Source organism: Anarhichas minor, unplaced genomic scaffold (assembly GCF_050575085.1).
Source record: "Anarhichas minor isolate MPS153535 unplaced genomic scaffold, ASM5057508v1 ptg000034l, whole genome shotgun sequence".
Taxonomy (NCBI): Eukaryota; Metazoa; Chordata; class Actinopteri; order Perciformes; family Anarhichadidae; genus Anarhichas; species Anarhichas minor.
The window spans coordinates 1,436,769-1,455,159 of record NW_027466480.1 but is presented as its reverse complement, the minus strand read 5'-3'; the positions used below and the strand labels follow the sequence as shown (position 1 = coordinate 1,455,159).

The window sequence follows — 18,391 nt, the reverse complement described above, 5'->3', positions numbered from 1 at the left end:
TTAAGGACAAAACATTGCCAATAAATCTACATGCAACTACCAGAATAAAGATACCCGAATGATTTCATCTCACTTAAATTAAACTTCAACTGAACTCTCAGTATTCTTCTAAACTTCTTCACACTTTCCTTAAATCTTTAAAAAAAACACTTAAAATATATATGTACAGTATATATAACTCAATTATCCAAAAACAGCTGGTCACTGTAGTTTTTGTGCTCATACAGGAGGAAATGGTGCATTTGTTAGGGACTGTTTTCAGCAGCGGATTAATCCACGTTTGGTGCTCTAGTGAGTATTTGAGGCAGCAGCACGGAGTCTGTGGGATTGACTCAAAATAAACTGAAGTGTCAAGGAACGTGTCATCCATTGCAACTGTTACTCACTGATGTGTTTTTAACAGCAATGGAGCTCTCTGGCACAGAAGAAGAAGATATATTAGGCATTGGGCATGCGGTTTATATCATAAAAGGAACAACAAATAAAATAGATTTATCCTTTAATACAGTTAGAAGATGTACCTTGCTTAAAATGTTTTCCATAATTTGATGTCAGTCCCTCAGAATCACAGAATGATGCCGTCATTCTAGACAATCATGGAGGCAAAAATCCATTGTGAAACACGCATATGCAGTCTGCTCTGTTCACCCATAAGTAAAACTCACAGCCGAATACCAGTCCAGGCGCATTTTCACAAGAGTGTTGAAGAGCATCCTTGGAAATGCTGAGACAAGCATCTGTGGCTAATAATGGAAAAGTAAATGATTGCATAACACGTCCTGGAATACACTTAAGATCACTGTCCTTGTCTACATGTTTGTAGTTCTGTTAGGTTCCTTTGCACCTCGCTGGATTTGAAGCTCCCTGCCTAAAAAGATCACTATGCTACAGACACGAGAGCTGTATGTGTCATGTCAAAGATCCACAGCCAGGAAACCTTCCTTATTTCAGATGTGTAATAGGGGTGTAACCAAATACATTATTGCAGTAGTATTCCTGTTCAGTTCAGAATGAAGCTGACATGTTTTTAGCTCACGATCTGATGTTGACACTTGATGCTGCGAAGACAGGAAAGCAGGGGTGCAAGTTGGAGATCGTCGCTTCACTGCAAGCTAATGGATCAAAGGAACTTTTTTTTAAAGCCAATAACTTTTTATTTAACCTGGGCTTGATCCCACCGCATGCACAACCTCCAGTTTGTAAAGAAAGTCATCCAATATGACCCAATGCAATTCTGACTTGTATTTTCACACTAATGTGCAGTTTTATTGCAACTATTGAGTTTGAACCATTGACATTTTTATTTATTTTTAAAGGTGAGGTTCAAATACAAATCATATTTTGTTGTTTGATTAATTCAGCTCCAGAGTTAAATTATTATATTTTCTTGTCAGCTTAGGTTATGTATGAGGAGAATAAATGGCGGTTTAAAAAAATTATGGCAAAAACTAAGCAGATGAGACTGGTGTTGTGTCCTTCCGTGTCGAGGCTTCGAAGCGAGTGTCGAGTAATCAGGAACATTTTTGTGAAACGCGTATCGAGGCTTGTGTTGATGACGTACAGTATGTGGTGACGTTCGAAGCCTCGCGAGCCAGCCGTACCACGTGACTGATTCAGGAAATGGTTCTCGGGTTTGGCGTGCGATTAGAAATATAAGGCAGCGAAATGGGGATCCATTGCGAAACGCAATGGATCCCCCCCTCACATTTCGAAGACTTGGGACTTTATTGTGCGTTTGTTTGCAATCTATTCGACCATCACAAACATCATTCATTAATTTATTCAATTCAAAGCTTCACACACCAAAGCCATGGTGTCATTATAATCACTCTGTCTGTTTTACATTTATTGTCCACTTGATGGCACAGGAGAGCAAATGAAGCACCATGAAGCTTTGGCCCACGAGTGAACCAATTGGTTAGAAAGCTTCAATGCTTCATGAAGCTTCATCTCGCCATCACTAGATGAGACCATTTCTAACAACAAACTAATCTCAGGAGTTTTTACAATGTGACCAGCTTGGTGTCCAAAGAGACTGTGGAGTCTTCATATCAGGGATTATTGTTTTATATAGTAATCAGTACAAGTTGTTTGACTGGCTGCCTTATTATAGCGGCATTTTGCAAATAATTTCAAATGCATTACATTTATTGCAAATCTGAGTAAAGGTGGCTCCATTCTCTATTCTTTTTTTTTATGCTTTTTTCATGCTAAATGAATTATTTTCAGGAAAGCTATGAGCACACCTTTGGTAAACATTTAAAGTGGTGCTTGCATTAGTCTTTGGAGAGAAGCTCAGTTTTACAGATCAGGGCTTTAAAGTTGAACATGATACATTGTCAAAAAAAATCTTTTAAGATCATCTTGATGCGAAAATAAATACAGTATGATCTGTAGTTACATTTTTTTGGGAAGGAGATTCGGGAAAGTACAGGGGAAGAAACATTTATATTAATGAGGATTTAAATGAGATTTCACCAAGTCCTCACGCAGACATCCAGCATGTGCAGCTCGGTACTAGATTGTCGCCTACGTGTTGGAGAGTCGCTCTTTTGTGCAGATTTGTCTTTTGTGCAGGATGTTGATAATAGACAGAGCAGGCAACATGGAGCCAAGACAACAGATCCATTGAGACAAGTGGACGAGGGGACAAAGGACTCAATGGCTTCAGTGATTAAACAATGACACAACTAAATATGAAGTCATTCTGATGGCTCGGCCTACAGGAGTTGCAAAACAAACCAGTGGTGGGGACTTTAAAATCCATCGCTTCAAACACGTCAGGTTGGTAATATCCAACACATTCTGAAGCTTTGGTTTGGTTAGTTTGGAGTGTCCCTTCAGAACGAGAGCTACTGTGTGACGGCTAGTAAGTAAAATTCACATGGAACGAAAAAATCGATTGCTGCTCCTGAAATCGATGATGGAATGAATGAGCCAACTCGCTTCGTTCTCCTTCTTTGTCCTTCAGCCACAGCAGTCAGGATTTATACCTGCTTGATAAAAGGCAACATTGAACTGCACTTTTTGAAGGTCTGATCAAAACAAATCCACAGACGGTTGATAAAGGTGTCCCCCCGATATTTACATTATACGTAAATATTTATTTTCCAACTGAACATCGCAGTGGTGCTGATGAAACCATCTTATATGCCATCGACCTAAACTGTATTGAACCATATATTATTTATTGAATTCTAAACGAGTGAGTTAGACTGCTGTATCTTGTACATTAAATACATGCATACCTCTGGTGGTCAAACATTTTTTCTGAATGATCCAGTGTAGATACCAATATATCTGTGATTAGATCAGACTGGCTCTCTGTGTGCTGGTTAAAAATCTCTGCTTAACTCGCACTCAAGTCAAACTTCACACAAATGCAGGGGTCAAGAGGGTGAGGGGTTGAGGGCGATGCCGAAGGGACATTTTCGTTCACCAGATCACATCAGCTGCTACTGCGGATTATTGTTTCAGATATGGCTCGTCTGTCTTTTATTTCTCTGTACAATAAACACAGAGGTCTCGTAGAGAACCCCCTCCTACGTTTTCTCTGACATTACACTGAAACCGGCTGTGTCTGGTTGCAGGGGTGGAACAGTCATTCGCTTGTGACCTGCAACTGATGCGAGTGTGCATTAGTGAACGATATGCTCGCACTCTAGCTCAAACATCTGAGACAAACACAATGCTTGTGTGTGTGGGGTCACATGTCACATGTGAAGCCAGTGGGTGTGACGCTAGGATATTATAATATTTATGGGGCTCTGAGAACACAGAACCAGTAGATGGTTGTTTGGGCTGGTACCACAAGACAAAAATGGTGCTACAAAGACCTTAATAAAAATTTATCTGGAACTCCAAACAATTCAATGAGTTAATGTTCATCAGAGAAATGACTCTTTCTTTTCCTCCTCTATATTCTTTTTCTCTCTTAGATCCAGAGGGAGAGGGATGTTTTCTGTCCTGAACCCAACACAGTGACAACATGTACAGGTAAAGTCTTAAAGGGCAGGTCCACTATCATTAACTTTTTCTTTTTATGTTTTTATATCATTCTGTAGCTTCCCAGCGGTGTTCTTTGTGTTCAAATCAGAACAGATTTTGGTCAAAATACTGTACGTATGCATCAGATGCAGTGGTAGACCAGCAACTGACTTTAAAAAAAACTGTTATAATGGCTTTAGCTCCATGTTGGAAATGTTTGTCTGAAGCCCAGGGTAAGGGGTTGTAAATATTGTAAATATAGCAAACACTTTAATCTTTTTTAGGTGGCTAAAATACGTTTTTCTGCTGACCCCGTCCACAGACACTTTACCTCGCCGTCAGACAGCCCTTTCCGACAGGGAACTGAAGCCTTTATATTGCTCTCGTCAAAGCCAACCACAAGACTACATTGACAAAAACAGTAACTTTACCTTCGCAGAACGCGGGAGTATGCATACAACCCCACTTCAAAAAAGTCCAAACTGACCCTTTCAGTTATCTCCAACATTAGCTCAGCTAACTTTGATTGTGCTGGCGTTCACATTATTCGTAATCTTATTGATTGCTTCACTGCTTTTTGCTAAAAAAGCTGAGTGGAAAACGATTAAAACATTCTATGACTCCCACACATTATAAACATACTTGTAACCCGTTGCAATCGACTTGTAGCACTGTATATTTATTTATAATTGTAAGCCCTCATAAATATTCATATTGCTTTATAACAACAATCCTAACACATTCTAAATAATTTTTCAATGACCTTTAAGGTCAAGTATCATAATTATTTATAATTGCTGGTCACTCACTGACATTTAGTCTTTGCAAGGATCCCAGTGCATTATAATTCCCACACTTGTAATATAGATTATAATGCGTTATAAGTATGTTAAAAATCTATTATAGACACGGGCATCATAGACAGGTTTTATGTAGTGTCTGGTCTGTTGTTCAGCTGTAACCGTAATGATGTCATTTTGAAGTAACCCTTCACAGACATTATGTTCAGCAGGCCTGCTCACTGTTTGAAATAGACACACTCAGGCTGGTTCTCTGTGGTTTGGGTGATATGAGGTCAACTTCCTGTCTCTGGATTGCAACCAGCGCTGCAACAAGCCACTGTTTCTCAGACACGGCAACAAGTATTCTATTGCACAACAAGATCTTTCACCTCCTTACCTCCATCACTGACACAGCCAGGTGTTTTTTGTTCTTTTTTGTCTTCTCTCTCTCTCTCTCTCTCTCTCTCTCTCTCTCTCTCTCTCTCTCTCTCTCTCTCTCTCTCCAGACGTCCATCCAGACAGAGGTTGTGTGTCAGTGTGTTTGTTGCACAGAGACAAAGACGGCCTGAAAGTTGGCGCCGAACCGGATGACGGTGTCTTTAAAAGGGTAAGAAACACATCCACGTGTTTGCTCCTGGGCAGGAGCTTGCATTCAGATCTCTGGTGGTACTCTACATAAACGCCGGTGTCGGATGTTTTTATTTTAAGTCGGCACTGCAGCTGAAATTCATAATTTTACAGCACGTTGTCCGTGCCAGGGCCCGAAATAACGGCGGCGCCTTTTGCACTTTTCCAAAAATGAACCAGGGTGGGGGACAAAAACATGGTAGGAGTGTTACGCAACAGACAGAAAAGACATTCCCCCCTCCCCAGCTGGGCAGGAACCAGAGGAAAACCAGTTGACTGGCCGTTCCACGCAACTGCACGGATAGCAACGGGGACGACATGTGGCACCAAAAGAGTTGTCGCTAATGACCTCATAGTCCTCACTCTAGATCAGGGATCGATAAGCATTTTTATTCAACATTTTGACATTTGTGAAAGCTGTGAAACATTTGTGAGACTTTTCGTTCGGAGTGAAGCTCAGTGTGACTCACTTGTTCTGGATGAGGTATTTTTCCACTGACTTTTCCCACAATCCTGCAACTCCAGAGACGACATGTGGCTGCTGTCTTACAGGATCCTTTGAAATCTGACCCCAACACTCTTTTGCTGTTGGGAGGGATTGTAGAGGCAGGAGTCTGTATGTGGACTACTTGAGTCCTATGAATACCAAATGTCCTCACAGGGATAGAGAGACCAAAAAGTGAAGATTTGCAACTTCCAAACAAGACTAGTTTAGGATGAAGGCTTTTGTGTTTGGTGAAATGTAGTTCATAGGTGTCCTCATATAACCTATCACTGTTTATGTGTGAGGAGTTGCTGGATTGGTTAAGACCTAAATTAATAAGACGTTTTCACTGGTTGCGTAAAGATGGAACCCACACTGTCACTAACTGCACTCCCTGAAGAAGTAGAAATACATTTTTGGGGAAAAGCGATTGTAGAGAGAAGCAGACAGAAGAGTCTACAATATGCGTTTAAAGAACCTATCCTGGATGTCAAACCGATTTAGCAGCGAAGACAGGTTCAAAAGATAAAGATAGAAGCTAAAGCATGCCGATCACAGTGTAAAAGTGAGCCACCACCATCACCGGGTGATCGAGACAGATGACTCATTAAAAAGCTAAAGCAGCATGTTTATACATTCCTCAGTAGCTTGCGTGGCATAGAACTTCTAACGCTGGTTAATGATGTGCTAACGTGCACTGCTAATTTTAGCGCCACCGTTTTATACGTAGAAACTTCCAAAAATTCCAAAAACTTCTTACTAACCTCTCCGGGTAACGAGTATGAAAATGAAGAAAATCTGAAACGATCGCATGAGAGTCTATGGATAATTATATGTTTTTATAATTGTTTTAAGGACTTCCTTAAAAATAAAGTTTTTTTCATCTTGAGGGGTTTATCCTAATAAATGTCTAAATGGTAAATGGACTTAACTTGTATAGTGCTTTTCTAGTCTTTCAGACCACTCAAAGCGCTTTCACACTACTTGTCGTCATTCACCCATTCACACACTGATGGCAGGGGCTAAGTGCCCTGTCTATCAGATTCTATCACATTCATACACCGTAGGCACAGCTACGGGAGCAATTTTGGGGTTAAGTGTCTTGCTCAAGGACACATCGACATGCGACTAGCGGAGTCGGGGATCGAACCGCCGATCCTCTGATTCAAGGACGACCCTGCTCTCCACTTAGCGAATGAAGTCTACACTTCATCTCTTGTGTCTTCTTTTCCTCCTAAGCCCAAAGACCCTCCCTCCTATGATGGACACAGGGACAGAGGGGTTCGAGTCTCCTGGTCCTCCACCGATGATGCATCAACACAGGGAGCCCTCAGTCCCACTGAGGGGGCTTTGTCGGTGGGCACACCTGACCCTGTGACCCCTCGGAGGTCCAGACTGTCCTGGAAGTCCAAAACGGAGGACAGAGGTAAAGCACGCTGTTTGTTCTTTGTTTTTCAAAATGATTCCAAAAATGTATTTATGTTTAATATCAATTTTTAAATTTTTTACAGATCGCTTCACAAACACTTAGTTTCACCGCTCTGCAGAATCACCAGCTCTTTTGCATTTTCTCCACATTTCTAATGTTTTTTTTAAGGGATGTATTTGTATTTTTCCCAAATCTTGGTATATCAGTTAAAATGTGTAAAAACGGAAAACAGTCAGCTTTGTACCCGCCATAGTTTCAATTAAATGAGATTAAATTTAGCTCTTATATTATCTGAATAACTCATACTTACAGTGTGATTCACTTCATATTTCTATGCTTGTTACATTTGATTTCTGTAGTTTAATTAATTACTTGTAATTTTTACTTTGCATCTCTTTAATCCTACATGTTCATATACTTTTTCCACACAAGTTTGGGCTCATATTTTCTATAATAACGAGAAAACCTCCCGGCAAGAAACACCAAATGATTTATTGGAAGCTGCTGATTTAGAATAACTGTTGACTATGAACCCCTGTTCACGTCTCCTCTATACTGTCTCTATCTAATAAAGTCTATCGTATCTTAGATGCCCCAAAAATAATCCTTTAAAAAACTCATCTTTTTCATAAGAGTCACAGTTGATAATATTTTTGTATTTCTGTTATGAATCCCAGGAGGAGGAGGAGGAGAGACAGGAGGAGGAGAAGAAGAGGAGAAAAAAGACCAGCTTCCAGAGAATCCCGTCCCCTCTGCCGTTATGCGAGCCCCCATCTGTTCCTTGTCTCTGTTCCGTCGTCACAGCTGGGAGCCGGGCAAGAACAACGCCGCCGCGGAGATCAACATTGCACAGCGCAGGTAATAAATCCGGCAAACGGCATTCTGAAAGGATTTCTGGGTTAGGATTGTTAAATACAGTCCTCATGGCACTCCACGTCCAAAGGATCTCATAGGAGGAGTTAGACTATTTTGTCCCAGAGAGTAACCCCAGAGCGTCCCACCCACCCAAACTCTCTCAGGACCTCTGAGCAGCTGCTGCTATCTCCCAACATCTGTGTTCATCTCATCTTTCTACCTCTGTTCTCTATGATACGTATGTGGAAACACACTCCACTCTTCGTTTGTCCACATTTATCGGCAGAGTAAAAATATCTCGTGTGATACTTTATCCAACTTTTATTTGGGTGGGAATAGTCATTCAGTGCGTTTGTTGTGTGGAAGCGCTAGCTCTTCCCAGGAATGTTGCACACACGACAACAGAACTGTTTCCAGGGGACACTAAAAGGTGATGCACGAGGTTGGGACATGCTTGTTGCCAGGGTTATTTGGTTTATGGAGTTAGTGAAGTCGGAAATCTGTCTATCTATGGTGTTGGACAATGAACTGTGGTTACATGATACAGATATTATTGCAGATAGCGTTAGCCTTTTGCTAATTGTTAGCCTGCCCATTCAAATAATCTGACAAAATATGTGACGTTCAAGGACTTAAATCAATTAATTCGATCAATTAATGTTTTAAAACAAAATAAGCTCAAGTTTGACTGCATGAATACTATTTTACACTCTGTCTGGCTGTTGTAATGCATCTCAGGTTCTGCATCCTGTCACCCGTCACCATGCAGGGCTGGTCCCATCCAGCATTCGTAGCAAAACCTGCGGAAAATAATGAGCCGAAATTCGTAGATTGCCTACGATATTTTTTCGTAATGTCATCCACGTAATCATGAACGAGAACGTATTGGGACCGCTAAATCCCACAGCGGGCGTGTTGTCCAACAAAGGCCGCACTTTGTTCCCCCTGTAAAAAAAGAAGTAAATGGTGATGTTTTTTTCACATAACTTACGTACTTCAGTTTTGGTACTTCCGTGGTTATTCTAACCCAAGCAACGATCATTTCTGAACCTAACTAAGTAGTTTTGTTGACTAAACCTAACCTGTTTCCTGTGAAGACAGAATTTTTTTTCATTTTTATTTTTTTTTTTCATATGCATCTGATGAGCGGAAATGAACACGTGTTGCTGGCTTTCGTAGGAAAACTCACAAAAAATGAGAAGTAACTACTCGTAGGATGTCATATGAACCGTTTTATGAGGATACGTTGCACCTTGCCTGCATGGACACTCGTTTAATCACATCCAATAATGTGTGGCTGTACGTATTTAGGTGGGGGAAAACAGTGTACGTATTTAGGTGGGGGAAAACAGTTTTAGTGGCTTTAACATGAACGTAAACGACTCCCTCACCCGTCTTTCCACTGACAGTCCACCTGTCCCTTCTTTCAGCTCGTTGAAGAGTCCGTCAGGAGAGGTGAAGAGAGCCAATTCCCCCCTCCACCGGAGAAGGTACACTTTCATCCGTCACACGCACGTCCACATTCTCCTTCTCTTCACAGCTGCACATTGTGTGTTTTTACACCAAACTACTGGCCACAAAAGACACTGATATGTATGTGAGTCACTGTCCAGTGCCTTTCCAAATGGGACAGCCAGTAAGTCAGCACTGGATTCAATTAGTTCTTTCAAGTCAGTCACTAATGACTGGAGCGCTTCAGACACACTGTGGAAACTCTGTCTCAAAGACAAGAATGTAGAAAAGAAGTTTAGCATTCTTGTCTTTTATGACTGGAGTGTGGCGATTCAGTCGTCTTTCCTGACTGCTCACATGAAAGTTTACACACACACACACTCCCAGTACCTTGAATGGTATCCAATGCAGTTAGGGCTTTGGGAGCTGGAGTAGTTCTGAACACCTCAGTAGCCGGAGACAAACGTCTGCATCAAGTCGACTCGAGGAATCTGTTTCACAGCACATCCCTCTTTATTTTCCCTGTAGCGCAGACTGGAGCTTTACTTTACTCCAGTGAGAACAGGAGGAATTAAGAAGAGTAACAAGCTTCTATCATGATAGTAAGGCCAATACCGTCCAACTGGGACAGAAGAGTCTTAAAAATATGAGGAGGAAGATTTTTTTTGGTTGTCTTTTGCATCTCAAAAATAAAACCAAAATGTCGAATATGGAGAACCACTTTGGATAAACTGTCCCAATTGTGTCCATATGTTGTCCAAACCTCACTGAGATCCAAACTCAATGCAGGCCAGACCACCTTGGCATGCGGTCTGGCTGATCGGATCCCAAGCAAGATCCAATCTCGTAGCGTACAGACTGGACAGTTGATGCAAAGTCGAATAGAAAAGACTACTGCAACCACGGCCAAAGTTAAATTTATTGTCACCTCAAACGCTGATTAATGCCACATTAATCTAAACAGAGGCTTTGGCTTTGTACTGATCTTTTGTTCTCTCTGCTGGAAACAAGAAATACGTTTTATAATTGAAACAAGGCACAATAATAGGTCACTTCAACAGTCACTCTGAGTTGAGATGCATTTCTGTCATCGTAACACCATAATCTCATTCTGGATTCATGCTTTCATTAAACATCTAATCCTCTCTCCTCTTTCTATTCCATGTTTTTTTGCGCATCTTCCATTATCCACCCTTCATCTTTCCGCTCGTCCAGCATGAGCTGGTGTCCATCCAACCTGCGCCGCCCCGATCAGGCGCAAATAGACAACAGAAGGTAATTAGCATAGGTCGATGATAACTTCCCCTCAGAGGCCGCGGCGTCAACAACATGTAAAAAAAGACATTCTGGTTACATGCTTGTGTTGTCTCCTCCCCCACACGCAGCTACAGCCTGGAGGGTCTGGCGGTGGAGAGGGGAGCGGTCCGGGCTCAGTGCCCCAGCATCGGCGGTCAGGAGGAGATTACCGCGGGGAGGAGTTCGCACCTGGACAGCCAGGAGAGAGGCTCGCTGGTTTCCCTCACCGAGGAGGAGCAGGAGGGAGATGGAAGCAGCATGGCTAGCCAGGTGTGTGTGTGTGTGTGTGTGTGTGTGTGTGTGTGTGTGTGTGTGTGTGTGAACCTGCAGACAGCAGCTCAAACATTCCATGTAAGCTTTCCTACATTCCTTAAAATACAATAGAATGCATGGAGAGAAAGCTAAATCTAGCTTTCTGCTCATGTTGGTTTTCAGAATAAATGAGGTGCGTACGCAATAATTTGCCAGATCAAGAATACAAATTATCCATATCTACAATAACTGGAAAACAATTGTCTGATCTGCTTTTGTTTACAATGGGGAGTAACAGGAAGTTTCAATCAAGGATTGTGATCTAATGTTATATATTACATCAATATAATCAATATGGATATGATAATATTGATAATTATTTTCCCATCATGTGTGTGTGTGTGTTTTTTAGACATCACATCAGGTACTGTCAGTGACAAACAGCTGTCCCACCATGTTCCATCACCAAACCCTCACCAAATCCATCTCCATGGTTACCATCAGTCACCGCGATATAGATGGTGAGTTTCTGCTTCTCAACAATCTTTTTTTTTTTTTTTTTCATCATCGTTTCCTTCATTCTGTCGCCCTCCTTTTAGTTTTGAAGATATGCTCTTTAACCTTGTGCGGTAAGATTGTTCTTCTGCTTCCCTGTTCATCCCGCCGCATCCCATCAACACCCCCCCGCCCTTTTAGCGAGTGGATTTCCTCAATCAAAGCGACGAATCCGCTTCTCCCTCAGCATCTCCCCGCTCCTCCCCAAAAGTAGACGCTTCTTTGCTATTGGCTCCTCCTCCAGCGACGAGGAGGAGGAGGAAGAGGAGGAGGAGAAGGGAGGGAGTAAGTATGATGAATGTAGACGTGTTCCCGTTTTTCCCCTGTCAGTGCAGTGTCCCGTAACACTGTCCAACAAAACCAACTAAAAACGTGTCCGCCTCATCCTGGAACTGCAGAGGCAGATGGATAGAAAAGACACTTCCGGGTTTCCTGGAAGCCACCAGCTTTTTACAGTCTGTCCATTTGACCCCCCCCCCCCCCCCCCCCAAAAAAAGTTACAACAGATGCCACCATGATTCTTTCTGTGAGTATTGTAAACCTCTGAGTTTTGCCGTCTGATAACCTATAAACACGTCAATCTGTTACCCCCAATGGACTTCCTGGATCATTTTTTATGTGTCACTGTCACCTTAACAAAAACACCCAGCACCCCTCCCACGCAGCCCCCGCACTCTTTTGGATTTCAAATTAGCCTCAGAGGGTTTTACAATCTGTACACATGCGACATCCTCTGACCTTTGAGCTTCACATCGGAACAGGAAAAACTCCCCAAAAAAAACCTTTAACGGGGAGAAAAAAAGGAAGAAACCTCAGAGAGAGCAACAGAGGAGGATCCCTCTATCAGGATGGACAGAAGTGCAATAGATGTCATGTGTACAGAATGAACAACATAACAGAGTTAAAACACAGCTTTTGTACGAACCAAACCTGTGAACTTTTGGACATAAAAAGTCTTGCCCTTGGAAACAGTATTCTGACAAAACAAACTTAACTCAAGGTCCACTTGCTATCTTTCAGCTGCATCTCATAGTTATATACAATACAGTATAAGATTAAGGCTTTAAAATACAGTATATGGAATATGAATTAAATAAGAAATAATAAGTGTACTCTTTTTCTACTTATCATAACAGGCCTGCTTTTAATGAGATTGTTGGAGGTACTTTTATATTTCTCTGCCTACTCTATGTAGCTGTACAAAAACCTATTCTTCTTTTTGTAATTGCTACATGGAAAGGTGGTCTTGTAGAAGTGACCTCCTGTTTATGTTTTTTTATCACTGGTAATATACTTTCCCTCTTTGTCTCCCCCGGTCAATGTTGTGTTTACCTCTTTACTTCCTAATCATTCAGCACTTTATCTCCTCACTTGAACTGCCACTTTGCTGGACCAGATTTAGATAATATATTTGGCCGTGAACACTTTTGTCGCAGGTATGAACATGTATTGCCATGCAGTGTTGTAGCAGCTGTGTCTGATCAGATTATGTCTGTCCTCTTTGCTTCTTGTAGGGACGAGCGCATTCTCCAGTAACTCCGGGTCACTGGAATACAGGTAAGAAGGGAACTGATGTAGCTAAAATTGTTTTACTGTGTTGTTGGGAATGGTCTTTTTCCAAATATTGATACAGGCTGTAATTCAATGAATGGTACCATAATTAAGATGAGATTTTTTCACAGCTCTGTACCGGGGTTGTCTCATTCTCATGAAAGCGAAATCTCTACACCTTTGGGCCAAATTCCTTCAAATTTGGCCCAAACTTCCACTTAAACTCAAGAAAGAACAGATTTTGATGAAGGGTCAAGATCACTGTGACCTCATCTCCGTCATATCTTCATGAACATGAGATCTTAGGCGTGCCTAGCAAAAAGTATGAGCAGACTTTGTCACTCCTTTGTTGTGTGTATTAAAGCGGATTGGCTTCAATCGTGTGTATGTTTGTCAGTATTTCGGAGGAGGAGCCGGGCCCTCTGCGGAGCGATACCGAGGCCAAAGGAGGACCTAAAATCAGCCGGACGTTCAGCTACATCCGCAGCAAGATGACCAAGAAAAGCAAGGTGAGAACACCTGTGACAAGTTACAGCCATGTGCCCGCACACGCATGTTCATTCACACTAGAGCTGTGACGGTATTGATCTATTTTGTCATGATGGGATATCATGCAAGTGGTTGTTCTGTTAATCAACTGTATAGTCTACAGTACATTTTTTTACACAACCCTATATCAGTTTGTGTCCACGGGCTTTAAAACCTGTCCAGCGTGGGACACGTCTATTCTCTAAGCCTTGATTCTGATCAGGAAAACCCCCACAAACAATTCTGCAATATCACACTCATTATTAAGGCATGCGTTTGTTTCGGAGTACAGCTGAGACTATGCATGTGATAGAAGGCCATGTATTTGATTGTTGAGGTAGTCGTCACGGTGTTTGTCGTACCTTTTTGAGTGTTGAGAAGGTGTTCCAAAGGCCCATTACTTCAAAAACGGCAATAGTCCGAAAAATATCCCATTGGACGGATAAAAACCTGACATCTGTCCGACAGTCAGTTACCCCGAAAACAAACGATAATACAAATACATGGCTAATTATTGTGCAGAATTATGTTGAGTTGGAACATTCATAAGACAAAACCGCAGTAACAAGACAACCGACATCCTAATCATCGGTATGAGTGTGATTTATAAGATTGTTTTCACTCAACAGTGTGAATACACTGTGTCTTCAGTGGTGCACTCGGCTCTGTAACATCATCAGCATCTCATAATACGAAGTTGAAACGGCTCTGTGGTTTTCTTATTTCCCTTCAGATGGCTTCGCCGCAGTCGGTCCATGGCATTTATGTCGGTGTTGTGCTTGTAGTTGGGTATATCGCTGCATTTCTTAGCCCTGTCATTGGTTGTTAATGGAGGGCAGAGATAAATTAAAATCTCTTACAAACAAGTTTATGTTGAAAAAAAAAAATAAGACACGTTTTGCTACACAGAGACGGAGACAAAGAGATGAGTTTGTTTTTTCCCCGCAAATTTACCACTTTAATCTCAAAGAATATCTTCATTTTAGAAGAGAATAGAATAGAAATATACTTTATTCATCCCCAAGGGGAAATTTTTCAGAAAAAAACAAAACACCACCTTAGCCAGAGTAGTGAGTGCTTACATCAAAGGAAGTCAGGATTACACAATGAAGCCCTGAGGCTTGTTCTTACAAGCAGAGCCACCATTACTGATGCTACAGCAACATGTACAGTACAAATCCTCATCCAGTCACTGGGGATGAATGGCCCATTTGGGATTATTTCAAGTTTATTAGGCTGAATTCAGGTTAGTTTTATTTGAGCTGGTGCATTTCATCTATGCATCCCAAATACAACTGATCCCAGGTCCTCCATCATTATATATTCAGGAGCATATGACCCCCTAGCCAGCAAACTTAAATTGGAACTGAAACTAAATTTAAAACTGAAGTGAAACTAAATATTCAAAGAGAATATTTACCAAGCGAAAATGTCCACAACTGCATTAAAACCTATGTATATATTTTTGTTTTTTTTGTTTTTGTCATCAGATACCAGCGTTCATTTTGGGCATGTATGCTGAAATGGTTGCTTTGTGAAGATGACAATAATTTTGCAGAGGTCTGCAAGGTGAAAAGTGAAAGAGGAACTTGGTGTGTGTGCGTTTGTGTGTGTGTGGGGGGGCCGGTGCGCAGAATTTAGATGCAAGTTCACTTCCTGATTTAAAAGCAGACAGGCGGGCAGCAGCAGCTTGTACACAATGGCTAAATCAAAAAGACGACAACAGGATGCTCAGACAGATAAAGAAATCTAGACGGGCAGGATTCCCATTGCGGATTAGAAGAAGACAGACAGACAGACAGTATAGGGAGAGAAAAGGAGACAGGAGGACAGTTACAGCCATGCCGAGTAAGAGGTTCAGTCTCTCTGTGAGGTGGAGAGGAGAAACCGTATTGGATGAGGTAAGAAGAAGATGATTGTGATGATTATGATTATGACGATGATGATTATGGTGTGTGTGTGTGTGTGTGTATAATACTTCGGGGACACATTTCAGACTTAAGACAAGCTAATTGGGGACGGCTTGTGGAATTGAGGACAAAAGCCATGGCCCCAATTTAAAAAAAAGCAGATTTCTGTATTAACGTTTAAGATTAAGGGTAGATAAGTAACGGGTATGGTTAGGGTTAGTTTCCAGGAAATGAATGAAATGTCCCCAAAAGTGACCTAAGTATAAAGGCGTGTGTGGGAGGGTGCAACAGTTGTGATGATGAAGATTAGGAATGTACCAATCAGGTGTTTTACAGTAGATGCATTGTTTTTAAGAAGTCTGCAGCGGCTGTGGCCAGAGGTTTGTCGATCACATGGCAACAGGGTGCAATAAGAAAAAAGTACATGACTGGTGGACATTGACTGGAGCCCGATTCAGCACATTTAAAGATTTGGCAGTTGCCATCTTGGTTTTTGGCCAGCGCCATGTTGTTTTTGCAACCAGAAGTGACTCGAGAGGGTGGAGCTAAGTAATAGTAAAATAAGACATATTCGGCAACCAAAAAAGTTAACTCTCATGGGCTGAATACACACTGTGAAAAGGTTCAAATTGTCAACGAAAACGCGGACAACTCTCGGACCAGACAATTTCGTGGCGAGGGAATAAATCAAATGAGAAGTAGGTTCATTTTCTCATAGACTTCTATACGTTGACTTCTTTTTGCAACCAGAGGAGTCGCCCCCTGATGGGCATTAAAAAAAATGCAGCAACATTAGAGACATTCGATTATGAACGTATCCAACCTAAAAACTCAGTTTGTTCATCCCGTCCAATGAAATGATTGGACAGGATAGTTACAGTCCTGCGACAGCCAGATACCAGATATTTTCCTTCTTATTTTTTTTGTTAGAGCATATGATTTATTGATTGCTGTTAAAGAAAATTTCAACAAATATAACATTTAGGTTTAAAAAAAAAGGTGTAAAATTATCTACCCTAGCTTTAAATCTATATGATAATAATTAAATGTAAGAAAGCATGAATTGAAATAATTTGAAAACCAAAAAAACAGATATTCTCAACAGGTTATTTTTTCAATAAACAATAGTAGTCCCTGAATATTTTCTGTAATTGATTTTCTATCTCTTGTTATTGCTTCCAGGAGAAGGAGAAGAAAGGAGAGCGGGTGAGTAAAGAGAAAGATAAGAAGAGTGCAAACGGTCACCTCTTCATCCCAGTCAGCCCCTCTCCGTCCACAGCCTGTCAGCACTGCACCAAACTCCTGCACAACAAGGAAACTTTCCTCTGCAACAGTAAGACTCACTCAAGTTTTCTTTTCTCCTCCGTCTCATCTTAACTTCGCCACTCTCTCCTTCCCTCCTCTTGTTCTCTCCCTCCTCCCCTCTTCTTCCTCTTTTCATTCCTTCTCCTCATCTGTGGCCACCTCTTTCTCATGTAGTCTATTCCTTCAGTAATTTCACTGTGATGTGTCTCTCTCTCTCATTTCCCTTATATTTGCGTGTCTCACAGTAGGAAACCACATATGGAATCAACGCTACATCCTCATTAGTCCACAGGGTTTTATAAAAAGGAACACATTCATTTCCAAAGTGGCAAAAATATAGCAGAAGCTGGTGACTTTTGATTTTGCTCTTCAAAATATTCATTTTTTCAAAACAATAATTAATAAAGTGAGGCGTACTGCAGCAGACCCCCACATCAACACATTATTTCTAGTAGTATTGCAGTACAAGTGTTGAAGATTACCATTGTTAATCTCAAAATTACAAATCATCCAGTAATCATGGTCATCATCATCAACTGAATGTGACATTTATACAACTGCATGTTTGTTTGTTTTTTCCCCTCTCCAAGCTTTTTTTTATCAATATGCCATCGCTCCTCAGCAAAAATTATCAAACATAAAACATAGGATATAACCAAACTTATTAAAAATTGATTTACAACTTCTTCCTCTTCCTATCCTTGTCCTTTAAACATAGATTGCGTGAAGGAAGCACTTAAAGTTACTACAGGAAACTTTCATTCTGGTTTTGATTTTGGCGGCGCCTGTGGACAAAAGCTGTCGTGTTTCAGAGCACCAGATCCCCTTTAGAAAACCCTTTAGTTTAAAGCAGCAGGGGTCTGACAGTCCACCCCGCTCAGTCCTGGGTTCTGGTTCTCCCGTGCCTCCTTTCACTCCCACGGGCCGGGCAATACGGCCTGGACCTCCGGCAGCGTGGTGAAGCTGCCGGACACACTCTCATATTTGGAGAGTTTCTGACTTGAGTGATGTTAAAGTCTGTGGTTTGAGTTTAGCGGCGTGAGTTACCGTGTAGAATGTCTCAATCTGTGTCTCGTTTGGCCGCAGGTTTGTCCCGTATCACTGATGTAGACATACATATGAAGAAACAGCTTAGCTCATAACTATGTTTCAATCGTCAAGCTCACCGTGTGACTGTAGATGAGAAGAGTGGGAACTAACAGGAAGTTGTAGGTTTGAAGAGGCAGATATGCACACAGCCACTCTTTTTATATAAATGAGGACTGCAGCTTTCACACAGTTTTTTGCTGACTTAGTGCTTCTTTGCTCTTATTTCAGAGTGTTTTTAGACTGAAGGGTGGAGATGTGTGTGCATCTCAGTTTGTTCCATGAGTGGTAG

General features: G+C 41.4%; 1 protein-coding gene across 1 annotated transcript in view; it reads left to right on the top strand.

The window, feature by feature from the left end:
* Positions 1-18,391, top strand: part of LOC142965573 (uncharacterized) — a gene marked incomplete at its 5' end in the record, with an annotated part of 75,479 nt that overhangs the window by 33,751 nt on the left and 23,337 nt on the right. The window contains 11 exons of the mRNA XM_076106564.1: positions 3,939-3,996; positions 5,276-5,376; positions 7,120-7,306; positions 7,987-8,167; positions 9,595-9,654; positions 10,832-10,891; positions 11,002-11,182; positions 11,577-11,685; positions 13,234-13,276; positions 13,668-13,779; positions 16,891-17,041. Of these exons, the coding sequence (XP_075962679.1) occupies positions 3,939-3,996; positions 5,276-5,376; positions 7,120-7,306; positions 7,987-8,167; positions 9,595-9,654; positions 10,832-10,891; positions 11,002-11,182; positions 11,577-11,685; positions 13,234-13,276; positions 13,668-13,779; positions 16,891-17,041 (1,243 nt within the window). The remainder of the gene's footprint in view (positions 1-3,938; positions 3,997-5,275; positions 5,377-7,119; positions 7,307-7,986; positions 8,168-9,594; positions 9,655-10,831; positions 10,892-11,001; positions 11,183-11,576; positions 11,686-13,233; positions 13,277-13,667; positions 13,780-16,890; positions 17,042-18,391) is intronic.